We start from the raw sequence: 14,671 nt of genomic DNA on the forward strand, positions 1-14,671 counted from the left end.
GCCATTCTGTGATCTTGAGGAGGAAATTCATTTGCATATGAGAGCAGAACAGGAAGTTAGGAACCTATGTCTCTGCCTGATGATTTGTGGAGCTGCCACACAGTTCTATAAGCTGTCTAGTTCGGGACTAATTTTTTTGTATGTGTCAGAAAAAAGGGCCAATTTGCTTACATTACTATAATTGGATCTGACCTAAACAAAATCTTAATTAATATACAAATGGGGTCATAGCTGATGACTCTCAAATCCAGCCCTCAAGGCCAGCTGCTAAAAACAGGTTTTACAAATTCTACAAAATAATGAGAAATTCCTATACTTACAATTAAAAACTGATCTGCAAATCAAATATTCCTTACTGATGTGATCACTGATGTGCAGGAAGGGAAGGAGAAGAAGAAGCTTAGAATAACAGGAGAAGTGGGGCACCTGGCTGGCTCAATCCAAAGAGCATGTGACTCTTGATCTCAGGGTCGTGAGTTCAAATCCCACATTGGGTACAGAGCTTATTGAAAACAACAACAACAACAACAACAACAAGAATAGGAGAAGTGCCTGGAAATCAGAGCTGTTTGGCAGATATGTCCCAAGAGATTCTATTTCACCAGGCAAATTCGACAAATAATTACATAGTGGAAGAGCCATTACTTCATAACAAAGTGCTAAGCGGCTGGTGGAATCCAAGCCAAAATATAGTCAGCCTTTTTTAAAGGTATCCAGGACCACTTAAGCGATAGTTTATATAAATGCATCTTTTTTGAGAGGTTGGTCAATTTTGTCCTAAGGAGACTTAAAACCAGAGTTTCATACCTCAGACTCACAAAAAGGGTTAAAATGAAATGTTAATGGACTTAACAAGAGAATGGAGAAAATAAAGACAATTGGAGTCATTCATCAAAATAACATCGTGTCAGCAGCTCAAGACAGATCACTGCTGAGGGAGCAGGGCAGAAAGAAACAAGAAATTAACCCCACCGCAAAGGGAGTCCGAATCGGCTGGAGAAAAGGCATATGGTTTTACTGCTAATTCTAAGAAAACAAAACAAAATGGAGGAAAAAAGAACACCAAGGATTTCTACGCCAACAATTCCACCATCTTGGGCATATGCAAAATGCATAAAGGCTCGTCAGGGAAATAAACACACACGTGCCCGCATCTTTAATAAAAGCTGCTAGACTTGGATACTTTTTCTAAAACAGAACCAACAGCTACCTATCGTGTTCTCCGCATAGTTGCTTCTCTGAGAGTGTTCTGAGCCTGCCCTCTGGAATGCCTTGAAGTCTTTTGCTCTTGCTAAACATAAGCATACAGAGAAAAAGACTTCTGAAAGATCTACCAAATTTCCCCATCCCTCAGGTATAAGATTACCCTGCAACCCCTTATCTTCTGCTTCTGTTACGAAAACAGAAGATCAGAAAAAGATACGACAAATGTCCTCCCAACTTCTTTTGTGTTTCAGGGTTGACTGGGATGCCACAATGCTACGTTGACGTTGGTAGCCCATTCGCGGCACTATCGCTAAATACAAGCCACGTCATCCTATTACTGAAAATCCTTTGTTACGGTTTTTCCAGCGATAACGTGCATGAGAAATGGACATAGCAGGTGGGTACGTCAGATTTACGTCAGATTGACTAAGGACCACCACTGGATAGCAGCAGTGATTTTTCTGGGATCAAACGGAATCAATTTAAGCAACCTAGTTAGCTGGCTCTAACTCAAGCCAACCAACCAAGGCGTCAGCTAGGTCCAATCTAGGAACCACTTGCATCAATGGTCTGTCTGGATTAATGGAAACCTGAGAACCATATTCTCACTCAAACCTGTGATCTTCCAGCCATCAACACGTCGAGATAAACGTCCTGCAAAAAGTGAAGAATTCTCTCTGGCCAAGGAGAGCAATGTCTTTTGAAGTTAACGAAAGGTGCAAAAGCTACTGTGCCCACGTCCATATATAGGTTTGGTTAGGTTGTTATTGGGGAAAGCTGTATTCTCAAGTGCTGAGGTCCTCAGCCATCAAGAAGTGACATCATGAGCTGACGGAGTCACCAAGTAAGTCAGGTATAAAATCAGCTTCATTGTAATTTTTAATTTTTTGTACTGAACTTTGTAATTTTTCAAATAACTTTCATACTCGCCAGCTCGTGTAACTTTACAACCACCCTGACACACGAGTAAAGAAGCCACCGGTCTTCCTGCTTGACCACTGGGACCAAAGGAGCTCAGTGGGCCTGAGGTATGGCCACCCCAGTAGACGCTTCAGACAAAGCAGAGGAGGAAAAGAGGGTCGGGAGGGGCTTGGGTGTATGGGGACACTGCCCTGATGAGCTGAGTGACCGTGGGCAAGTCACTTCTTTTTTAAATTCCCCATCTAGAAGATCAGGGAAGGGAGAGCTCAAGTCTGTCATTTCTGAGGACCTCTTCTATGGACACATCCTGAGGGCTACTAATTCCACAAGGGAAACTAGAGGCAAATGAAAGGAGCCAAGAACAGAATATTCAAAGTGAGGAAAGTGGACAGAGGGAAGAAGAGAGAAGACGGGAAGAATCTATGTAAGGATGACAAGAGATTCAGAAGATAGTCCCAGGACTGCATCACTGGTGAGCGCAAGGACACCATCTCCAAAGGGATAAAGTCAGATCTAAAACTTCTTGTAGCCAACTTTTTTGTGATGATGATGATGATGATGGTATCACTGATGTACTAACTTTTTATTCTTGCAGTGGAAACCAAGTGCAGGAGGTGGCATTGATCATACTCCTAGGGGTGTGGATGCATCGTTATTTCCGGGCTGTACGAGTAGCAGATTTTGTTTGGTCGTTAACAGATACGTGGGAATAAGTGCAAATTCAGAATTTGCATTTGGATATATCCCAAGCGACCTCACAGCTCCTTTAAGGGACCAACACAGGCTGGGACAATCGTGGTATCCCACTAGTGAACAAAATAAGTTCACGGTATATCTGCGTTTCTTTGATTTTAAGACCCTCCATCAATTTAAAAACAGCCTTCCATTGCCCACCCCCCCCCCACCCGCCACCTCCTGCAAAAGAGAGAAAAGAAAAAGGAACGCCGTCTCGCATTAAATGTACCCATACACTGAAAAGCACATTGGGATTTGAGGGAGGCTAAAATGAGAGAAGGGGGGTGGGTTTCAAATTGAGGCAAATAATGATGGCTCTGTGTCTTGCAGCATTATTGCACTGTAATGTAAGTCTTCCCAATTTTCAAATGTAAAGTTGCACCTCCTGGCCCCAAAAGGTATTACGCATGCTAAAACACACTGCATCGACTTCTATTCTAAGCGACGGCGACCAAGCTGACAGCTACAGTTTTGCCCGTTTCTGCCGCCCCGAGACAAAAGAACGGATTGGGGTGCTACTTGCCTTTCCAGGCTCACACTCTGTCCCGTCTGCCCAGGGCGTGTGCTGAGTCCGGCAGCCTTTGTGCGCTCCGTCCACATTATGGCACCAGAGCCGTCTACACTGCATCTGCTCAATTGCGTTAAACAAAAATTCAGCGATTAGACGTTATGGGACCAGGCAAGGACTGCTTTCAACTAACGTTTGGCCGGCGAGAGAGCGTGGGTTGGAAAGGGACTGGTTTTTTTTTTCCTTGCTATGATGAATGATAAAATATTCCAAAGGCTCAGAGGGCAGCCCGTGAGACACATTTCGACGTCTGGTAGGACTTCAGATGGTGTAAAGGGGGCAACTCTACATCATGAGTAATGTAGAAAGGAATATAATCATGGACAAATTTTACTAAAAATGTTTACTATCTCCCTGGAATCCCTGTGTTTCCCAATTCACCATGCTATCTCGGAAGTCTCTCCCTCCAAAACAGCCAAACAGACTCCCACAGGAAGGAAAGGGGGTACCTTTTGGAAGCACACTTGCACCCTGATAACCAATGGACAGCATTGGTCCAAGTGCCCACAGCGCAGAGATTAAAATATCCCACATCCACCACTTGACCTACTGCCAGAAATGATCTCAAGCCCCACATGGTCACGGGACACGGCCCTGACGAGCTGAAACCGGGGAACAGGTTTGCCTCATGAACCGCCTTCACCGAATCTAGAAGATTCTGTGTGGTAACGGTCACCCCGGCAAGTCAGGGGAGAGAGAGAAAAGGGCTGAGCTGTGCCATCACCAGCTCTGTGACCCCTTCCTCTCTGAGCTCACTTTCCCACGTGAAAAATGAAAATGATAATGGGGATCTCTCTTTTGGGCTGCCACGACAGGGTAATGAGAATGTGTAGGTGAAGTACCACCCAGCGGCAAGCACTATTCCTACTTGACCACCAACATCACTATTACTATTGTCCTGAACAGCCAGTGGACCCTTCTCAAGTTTACCATGAGTGGCTGATGTTAGACCGAGAAGCCAGTGGGAAACTGTGAATTAAAAATGCCAGAATCAGGGCGCCTGGGTGGCTCCGTGGATCAGGCATCCGACTCGTGGTTCCGGCTCAGGTCATGATCTCGTGGTTTCGCAAGTTCGAGCCCCGCATTGGGCTCTGCACTGGTGGCACAGGGCCTGCGTGGGATTCTCTCTGTCCCCTTCTCTCTGCACCTCCCCCACTCGGACTGTCTCTGCCTCTCTCAAAATAAGTAAGTAAAATGTAAAAGTGTTAGAAAACTGTCCAGAATCAAGGGATGGGGGCAGAGATGGCCCCACACACTTACCATATACGGGCACACCTGAGAACCTGGTCCAAAAATCAATTCACATTGTTTATTCACGTTGTAAAGGAGGCCCGGCAGTTGGGGAGGCAGAGGGTAGCGTCTGGCTTCAGGTTCATTAAGCAAACACTCACCATAACCAGTGCTGTGGAAAGCAGAAAAACACAGATGGTGAGAGCACTGGATGAGATGTGGCTGTCAAAGGCTCCAGATGAAAGTGAAGGCCATCCCGCCTTTTAAAGGTAGAGCGGATAGTTTATTTTTCAAATGTGCTTTACTCTGTATATTCCAGGCTAAACTCCAGGAGCTGAAGTTTTGTTTTTGGCATATACTTGTTTGTGGATCTGCTGGCTATCCATACAATATAGTCAGTAGGAAATATGTAGTTTTCCTAGCATTTATCACATTTTGGGGCAATTACCTATTATTATTTGCTATCGTCTCCAATAGACTGCAAGCTTCTTAGGGGCAAAGATACTATCTTTTTCATGTGCGCATGGGGCTCTAAACATTATAGCAACAGGTCTTAGTAATTGTTTGCTGAATAGATGAGTGAGTGAACCTACAACCATAGTAAGCAACCCTTCAGATCATCTGGTTAAAAAGAAAAAACAGCAACCCTCCGCTTCTTTGACTTTTCTGCAAACACCTCTTCTGGAAAATTCACACCTGGTGAGTTCTGATTAATAAGCCCCCTCTTCCCTGTGGCTGAAGAAATATACACCCAGTGACCTTGGACAATCACTTAACCTTTCGTACATCTGGGAGAGAACAGCAATAAATCTGTGACACAGGGATATTGTATAACGTAATTGGATCTCTGAACTGCCTGGCAGGAAGCTTAAAAAACAAAACAAGAAAAGAGAGGAAAGAAGGAGAGAGAGAGGGAGACAGAGACAGAGACAGAGACGGAGACAGAGACAGAATGTTCTCAATTCAACAACATGGAGGTCTGTGTAATTTTCATCCACCCACATTACCCTCTTTGGGGTCGTCTCACCACCCTCCCCCTTCCCAAGCCAAAATTACTAAGTTGCAACCACATAAATATTTGTGGCCTTCCTTCATCGTGTAATCACAATCGTGGTCCCTCCCTGAAGACCTGAACAGATTTCATATCTTTACCAAGAATGAAGCAACATTTACATATTCTCTTTAAGATCCTGACCTTTTCTTTAGCTCAGTCTGTAATCTTCAAAACTCTGGCAAGGATAGAACTGCACAGATGTCACAGAGTATTTTTTTTACCTCCTCCCAGGAATGTCAACAAAAATAACAACTCAAAAGGAATGCTTGACTCTACATTTTCTTTCCCACAATGAGTTCACTACATGGAGGCCAGACACTAGAAGCTCGTGCTTAAAAGAAAGTTTAAGTCTTACTCTAAAAACTCAGTGATATATTTTCGACTACATTTTGACCACATCCAGGGGTTGGTGTAGAAGTTCAAGGTGGGAGCCATGACATGCTGGGGACTCTTCACTCCTTCCTCTTTGCACTTGTTGTTGTCATCGTGAGGCATGTTGAACCTAAGGCCAAAGAGACAAAGATGGGAACATCAACAAACACCAAAGGACTGAGCTCTCATCACTGCTACAAGAATGCATCTAAGAGCAAAAAGTTAACTGACGTCTTCATTGTGGCTAAGAACCTACATCCTGGTGATCACAAGAAAACCTACTGGATGGTTCGAGGCAGAGTGAAGCATAAAACAGAATTCTCCCCCAATTTAATACAAAGGGCCTTTAATGTATAAAAAAACAAAACGAAACAAAACAAAGGACAGTGGGCCATGATCTGGGTCAAGTGTACTTTTTGGAATTGCAGAGGCTGTGAACGCGCTATAGTTGGTGCTAGAAAACAGTAGTTGGAATTCCTAATAAGCTGTTAAAGGCCAATTTATAGAGTCAAGAATTTGGCCAAGTTATGATAGCATCGTGAATACAAAGAGTCAGTCAAGTGTCAAAACTTGAGGCCAAAAGCTTTCTAATAAGAGGCTCACTATGGGTCTTGGCATCCCTCCTTTTGGGTCCGGCTGACGAATGATATAACCGCATAGGTATATCATTATAAAGGAATGTGAAGTTCGTGCACAATAAAACCCATTAAGGAAAGCGGCAGGCGTGGAAGCCGGAGACATGCCAATTCAATTGGCTTAACGCAGACATGGCAAATAGTTTCATGCTTCCTGCCAACGCCAATTGATTGGTACTGGCTTCCTAAAAAGTTGGGCACAAAAAGATTCTAAAACTAATCCAGGTTCCACCCGAGAAAAGGCGATGATGGAGTGTCAATGTCCTCTGGGGCTTGGGAGGGAACTCAGCAGCAGCATTAACACATACTTGCCATTCTTGGCTTTGCCAGAGAAAATGGGGCCTGGTGGGGGGGGGGTGGCGTGGGGAGGGAAGGACAGGAAGCATTTCTCAATCTAGAAACATCAATTCTATGACCCACATGTCACTCACAGCTCAGGTAACAAACCCCCAGGGACTGTCCTCTCTGAATGATGCTGCAGTCACAAAATTGATGCATGTGATTAATTTTGCATTTGGGGAAGAATTTGCATCATGAGTTCATCCTGAAATAGGGAAAGCAGCGAGCTAGGCAGAAGTGTGTGGACTTGTTTCACATTCAAAGCCCAGAAAAAAGCCTATAAAATGCATTTCATTCATTTTCCTTGGGTTTGGTTTTCTTCTACGTTGGAAAAAAAAGAAAAAAAACTTGGGCTCCTCAATAATTACTGCCTGATGGAGTAAATTCCAAATGGAAATTATGAGATAGAAAACCTTTATCTAAGTTAAAATTAATAGTTCTTCAGGCTTCAGAGTCCATTTTCTGCAAAGAATGACTGTCCCAGTTGCCAGTTCCCTGATGCAAAGTCACGGTCATTCTTATACCAACAAACCCAACACAAACAACACCCTCAAATCTTAGTTTTTTGTTTCCTTGTGGTGCAGAGGATCTGGTGTTTGTGGTTAAATTGCTTGATTAAGGCCCCACAGCTGATGGGGTGGGGGAGCTGGGATTGGAAAGCACTTCAGTCTGACTCTAAAACCTCTGTGTTTTGGAATATATACAAAGCATATTCTCTCCTGTTAGACAAGTTGTACAAGATTTGTCAGAAATACTGCGTAAAGATCTCTGTATCTTTACAGAGTAGACACTCAGTGACCTCCCAAATTCTTCCTACCTCAGAGCTGGTACAAGAATGTAGGAACTATTTTTGAAGCATCCAATGATGCTCGATGCACATAAGATCAATTGCTTTTTCCTCTCCAACAGGGTTTTATGTTGTCAGACAGTCATGACTGTAACAACTTAACATTTAATCTTTAAAAAGGTCATTAGAAAATTTGCTAAAAAGTACTGTAGCAAATTAAAAAATATATATACATATGTATATATGTATATATATATTCATTATATATTATTATATTCATTATATAATTATATATTCATATATATTACATATAATTATATAATTATATATAATATATAATTATATAATATATATTCATTATATATTCAATATATATTCATTATATATTCATATATATTATATATAATTATATAATTATATATATTATATATAATTATATATTCATTATATATTCAATATATATTCATTATATATTCAATATATATTCATTATATATTAATATATATTATATATATAATTATATAATTATATATATAATATACAATTATATAATTATATAATATATATATTCATTATATATTCAATATATATTCATTATATATTATATATATTCATTATATATATATTCATTATAGTCATTTTCCTTAAAATATAAGCAAACCCAACTATATGAGACAAAGCACCAAAACAGAAAGAATTTACTAAAGGGCTAGAGCTCTACCTTTTGTTTCACTAATACTTCACATCATTCACCAATTACTTCATTTTTTTTTTTTCAACTTCTTAACACTTCAGAGATGTGGTGCATATGTTTTAGCCCTGTCTAATAGTTAGGGAAACAGCATACATTTTTCTCAAGTCAAAGAATTAGTCCAGAACTTGCGTATCTGGCTCCCAGCTCCCTAGTTCCAATGTCACAAGTTGGTACCTCAACATTAGCAACTAAACTTGAGGCAATTTAATATTGCCAAGGTCAAACACAGGGAAACAACACTATCCACCATGTGGGGATTATGAAGTTTAAGGGAGACCATGTCAAAAAGCTCCTAGGCCAATGCCAACAACATGGTTTTTGTTGGGGGAGATGTGTGTTGACTGCAGTTGACACAGCTGAGGCTCCTCTGTAGCTGAAAGTATTCAGGTTTTGCTGATCAAAATTCTTACTTTCCTTAAAATACAAACTTAGTAAACTATCTAAAAGGAGTTTGTAAGCTCTTGTGAGGAAGGAATTAACAGGAAACTAATTATATTTCTTTAAATAGTATACGCCTCTTGACCATACATTGTGGGGAATTGTTAATCTGTCAATCACAAAAACTCTTGCCTTTTTTTGAATGCATTCCTATCTCTATAATTTCCCCCATTATGGTCTGCCTTGTTGAAATGCCACCCTACTCTTCATGGCCAAACCTATACCTCCTATTTAAAGGTCTAAAGCAATTACTAGACTTTATGCAAAAGAAACAAAATCCCCAAAAGATTCTATTAAAATAAGTTTGGGAAAAGAGAGTTAAACGAAACTAAGCAGTTTACTTTAATACAGGACTTGTCAGAGCCTTGACTTTATGTCACTCAGCCTTGTGACTCCAAGCAGGGCTCTACCGGGAAGAAAAAAAAATGTTTTAAATCACTTGAATATAAAAATCCTTCCCCCCTTCACAGAGCATTCTCCTGGAATTATTGTTGGAGCGCTTGTATTGGGAAATGTTGGTAGGACCAGTTTTTAAACTGAGTTCCAAGAAATCCTTGAGTTTCACAAAAATATCTCAGAAACCAAAAAGACAAAGAGGAAGCAGACTAAGAAGGACTCTGGCTCACCATATCTGCTTAAGTGAAAGCCATTTCTCTTTTGCGCTATAAATATTGAGCATCTGACAATATTTCCTTTGGAGAAAAGAAAACAGGCATGCTCTAAAAATATGCTTCAAAGTTTTAAAATATACCTATTATATGCTGAACTAAATTGGAGATGGCTTTACATATGCATCTTGCTTTCCTTCTAGAATATCACATTGTGCATACATGCCTTCAAAACTCATTTGTTGAGGGGCACCTGGGTGACTCAGTCAGTTGAATGTCCAACTTCGGCTCAAATCATGATCTCATAGTTTGTGGGTTCAAGACCCGTGTCGGGCTCTGTGCTGACAGCTCGGAGCCTAGAGTCTGCTTTGGATTCTGTGTCTCCCTCTCTCTCTGCCCCTCCCCAACTCATGCTCTCTCTCTTTCTCAAAAATATATTTTTTTTAATTAAAAAAGTTTTAAATTAAAAATTAAAAAAATTGTTGGGGCGCCTGGGTGGCGCAGTCGGTTAAGCGTCCGACTTCGGCCAGGTCACGATCTCGTGGTCCGGGAGTTCGAGCCCCGCGTCGGGCTCTGGGCTGATGGCTCAGAGCCTGGAGCCTGTTTCCGATTCTGTGTCTCCCTCTCTCTCTGCCCCTCCCCCGTTCATGCTCTGTCTCTCTCTGTCCCAAAAATAAATAAACGTTGAAAAAAAAAATTTTAAAAATTGTTGAATGAAAAAGCTTGCTTGATAGATTATTTTTCCTCTAAACAAAGTTAACATTGACATGCAAACTGATACACAACTACATTAGTGACCTCTTTTGAAAAAATTATTTTTAAAAGATATAGCATAAGTAACTCATCCTAGAAAGAAAACAATGCAGATCAAAACTCAGAAGAATTTCTCGTAAATTTACACTCTTTCACCCATGTTCTAACTATCCTTTGTCTCTAAAGAACAAAAAGGAAAGGCCAATTTCATAATAACCACTAAGTGACCATAGTTAGGAAATGTTTTCTTCTCTGTATCTTTGTTTAATCTCTTCCCTGAAAAAAGGGATGTCATTGTGCCTAGAGGCTAAATGTCTGAAAGACAGCCTTGTATATCTACGATCAGGAATGATCTGGATTTGCGAAAATCTCGTGAACCAGGGGAAGAGAGACCGACCCTTCCAGATAAAGATGTTACGTCACAAAAGTTTCCTAAGCTAATACAGCCTCAGCTTCAGTGGATGGGCTGGAAAGGCCTCATTCCTCCAATTCCCAGTAGGAAAGGAGAATATCAGATTGTGCACAGAAAACATGCGCATTTGAACCCAGGATACACGTCAGCCATGGCTGAAGAGGGTTCACCGCATTACTCAACTTTCTAAAGTCTACGTTGTTTCTCCCAGTTAGGTCCAAGGCTCTTCAATCCTAAAATCTCTATTATGACTCTAAGAGCACGTTCCACTCTCTGAAGTCAAGTGAATACTCACTGATGCCAAGGAAGAAAAGGGTTAGGTCACTGTGAATTAAATGGAAACACGGAAAGGAAACGTACACATGGCCCAGCTCGTGGGCTATTGTGAAAGCCGTGCTCAGTCCACTGTCTTCACTAATAGAACAGCTTCGGTAGGGATCACAGATGGTACCCAGTTCAGCAAGACCTATTCAAAGGGGGGGGGGGGAAAGAAGGAAAGAAAGACTGAGAATTGCTTTAAAAAGCAACTGCGGCTTGGAATAAAAACATGCGGTAGACTGTTGAAGCCACAGAGGATACACAGAGCACACTCACCTAAGGTGTCACATTTGTCATGAGCTCTGCAGATATCCTGTCTGAAAGCAAAGCAGACTTAGGGCCAGGATAATACCAAAGAGTAAATGTCAACACAAGTAAAACACTTCCCAATCCCCTAGACATTCACAACAGCACCCACCTTGCGGGGCAGGAGGTTACAAAACGCCAACAAGGCCGAGGGTTTGCAACTCAAAAAAGCTTGGGAGCCAGTGACTTCCGGATTAAAAGCTACATCTAGCGGTCTTCTTCTGCCGCAGGGGTAGCCACAGAGCAAGTGAAAACCTCTCCAACTGGGACTTTCCCTCCCACAGCGGCGTGAGTGCTTCTAGTTCCTTTGGGAGCATTCCTGAGAAGGCTCTGGATGCCTTTCGTTTCAGTTCTTGTAAGAGTAAGCGTTTGTGACTATATCCAAGGTGACCAACAAGAAATACAGATAGGACAGGGCCCCTCTTGGTTGCCCTGCATGGCGCTTCAAACATTTTTGAGTTAGTAGCTGCCATTTACAAATTGGAAGATTTAAGGGGCGCCTGGGTGGCGTGGTCGGTAAAGCGTTCGACTCTTGATCTCGGCTCAGGTCACGATCTCACAGTTTGTGAGTTTGAACCCTGCATCAGGCTCTGTGCTGATGGTGCGGGGAGCCTGCTTGGGATTCTGTCTCTCCTTCTCTCTGGCCCTCCCCTGCTTGTGCACTCTCTCTCTCTCTCTCTCAAAATAAATAAACTTAAAAAAAAAAATCCATATACCTCGTTACAAGAACAGCGGTGTCATGCTGGATTCCACCTGGATAGTTGGAGTGCTGCCACTGGCAAAAATTTCTTAATGTTGTCTGGGCATTAAAAGATATGGAAGGTCCTTCCTAAATGCGGAAGAGAATTATGATTGGCCCATTGTGCCGACACCAATTAGATATGCCATTTCGGATACATATACAAGAAAGAAGAAAAAAAACTTTATTACCTGTTCATTATGAATCACAACTAAGTTCACAATAACAATATTAATTAAATTTCCAATACTTGGGTCTTTATAGATAGAGGCTACCTGCAACCGAGATAAATTTTTCAAGGTTAATTGTGAACTCTGTGTAAGCAATAAGCAATACACTTCTTATGCTGGGCTCCACCTCTTGCCACGTTTTCACGTAACATATGCATTTGGTAGTTCTGAATTTGCATTCATTCAACAAACATGTATTAAAACTCTCTTTGAAAAATTCACAGACAGCAGTTTCAGATGATAATGAGACCTAACAAGTCTAAATTTCAAAGTGTTTTCCTTGGAAACTGCATTGCTACGCAACTTAAAAGTTTTCTGTGCCAAAGCACTGGATGTTAATTTTCGATCACTCTTTCATCCCAGTTGAAGCCCCAGATTGCCCAATTATGGAATCTCACAGTGACCACGCGTTTGCTAATATTGCCATTCTTCATGTTTACCTCCCATTTGTGTTCCTCACAAGCTGGTAACCTGTTTTTTTTTTTCCCCCAGTATTATCATTAATTATGAGAGCTAACATTCATTGAATGTTGTGTACCAGATCATTGCTGAAAACTGCACACACATTTGCATTTAGTCCCCACAGCAAAACTCTGAGCTGGGTATTATAATCTCTGTGCAACAAGGAAGGAAACTGAGGCTCAGAGAAATTAAGTAACTGTTCCAAGACTAGACAGCGGTGAGGAGCAGAGCCAGGCTCCATTTGACCCAGAGTCCGGGCTCAAAACTGAAATTCTTCTGAAAGGTCTGAACGTATAGGTTGGAAATGGACTTGACTCAGCACGAAGGCTGATTAGGTTCTCCTTTCCTTCCTCCAAGACAGGAGAGGGCTGGGGCACATGGGACTGAGTGTGGGGAAGGGGTGAGAGGGGAGAGGAGAGGGGAGGCAGGTTGAGGTGTGGGGTGGGGAGGACAAAGGAGTGGTTCACAGCAGTGAGGGGAAAGACATGAGAAGCAGAGGCGAGGGCGAGAGAGGAAGAAATCCTAAAGCATAGTTCCCAAACATGGCTGCTTTTCTTATTCTTTTGAGGAATTTATTAAAAGTACATTCTTGTTTATATAACTTAGGGTCAGTCCATTGGAAGAAAAGCTATGTTGAGTCTTAAAATGAATGAGGGGAGATTATATGGGCTGCTAAAGAACAATTCCCAGTATTTTTAAAAGAAAAGAATAATACGTATAACACCGTATATTAATACTCCATTCTGGTTTGAAAAAAAGATACATATGCATACATATTCATCTAAGAAATACCTAGAGTTGTGTTGTCCAATATGGTAGCCATTTGCTACATGTGACCACTAAATACTAGAAATGTGGCTCATCGAAAATGACATGTGGGGTGCCCGGGTGGCTCAGTCAGTTCAGGGTCCAACTCTTGATCTCAGCTCTGGTCATGATCTCATGGTTCCTGAGTTCGAGTCCTGCATCAGGCTCTGCGCTGACATTGCTGAGCCCGCTTGGGATTCTGTCTCCCTCCCCTCTCTACCCTTCCCTGCTTGCAGGCACACACACACACACGCTCTCTGTCTCAAAAAAAACAAACATAAAAAAATAAAATGATACGTGCTGTTGAGTGTAAAACACGTATTGAATTTTGAAGACAGTATGAAATAAAAGTAAAGTATTGCATTAGCAAGTTTTGAAACGATAATATTTTGATAGAAAATAAAATACATTATTAAAACTAATTTTACTTTTTTCTTTCCTCACAGAGTGGCTAGAAAATTTAAAAATACATACGTGGCTTGCATTGTATTTCTACTGGGCAGTGCTGGTTAGAAACATATGCAAAAAAACCTTTTAATAGTTGTCGCCTCTGGGAAGGAACCAGGGTAGGGAAGGACACTTATTTTTCATTAATGGTCTTTGGTTCTGTTGGATTTTTTTTTATAATGCAAACCTATTGATTTCTTGATTCAAACCAAGAGTAGGAAAATACAGAGGAGAGATTTGAGGGCCTCATCCCAGGGCTATTTCATTCGAATCTTGGGGAAGGGGACAGAGGCACATAGCTGCAGGTCAAAAAGCTCCAAGGTGATTCTGATTCACAAGACGCACTCAAAAGTCTTACGAGAGACCCGAACTCGCTTGTGCAAGTTTATATGTCACACAAAGAGCACTGGGTTTGGGACGTGGACACTCTACAGGTCACATGCAGTCTCTAAGCCCCTGATCAGCTCTACCTGACCACGGGCAAGTGACCTAAGTCCTCTGAGGCTCAGTTTCTCTGCAAAATGGGGGTGATAAGCTTACCTAGGAGAGT

The 14,671-nt window shown here is 41.6% G+C and overlaps 1 protein-coding gene across 8 annotated transcripts in view; it reads right to left on the bottom strand.

Annotated features, from left to right (window-relative positions):
- ADAMTS9 (ADAM metallopeptidase with thrombospondin type 1 motif 9) overlaps positions 1 to 14,671 on the bottom strand; it is a 170,024-nt gene that overhangs the window by 127,779 nt on the left and 27,574 nt on the right. For 7 of the 8 annotated variants that reach the window (XM_045051823.1, XM_045051826.1, XM_011280154.3 and 4 more), the window contains 7 exons: positions 12,367 to 12,450; positions 12,153 to 12,265; positions 11,407 to 11,447; positions 11,173 to 11,278; positions 6,070 to 6,216; positions 4,691 to 4,832; positions 3,386 to 3,490 (listed from right to left, as the gene is read on the bottom strand). In XM_045051823.1, the coding sequence (XP_044907758.1) occupies positions 3,386 to 3,490; positions 4,691 to 4,832; positions 6,070 to 6,216; positions 11,173 to 11,278; positions 11,407 to 11,447; positions 12,153 to 12,265; positions 12,367 to 12,450 (738 nt within the window). The remainder of the gene's footprint in view (positions 1 to 3,385; positions 3,491 to 4,690; positions 4,833 to 6,069; positions 6,217 to 11,172; positions 11,279 to 11,406; positions 11,448 to 12,152; positions 12,266 to 12,366; positions 12,451 to 14,671) is intronic. The other variant, XM_006928919.5, reaches the window with a different exon arrangement.

Source organism: Felis catus, chromosome A2 (assembly GCF_018350175.1).
Source record: "Felis catus isolate Fca126 chromosome A2, F.catus_Fca126_mat1.0, whole genome shotgun sequence".
Lineage (NCBI taxonomy): Eukaryota > Metazoa > Chordata > Mammalia > Carnivora > Felidae > Felis > Felis catus.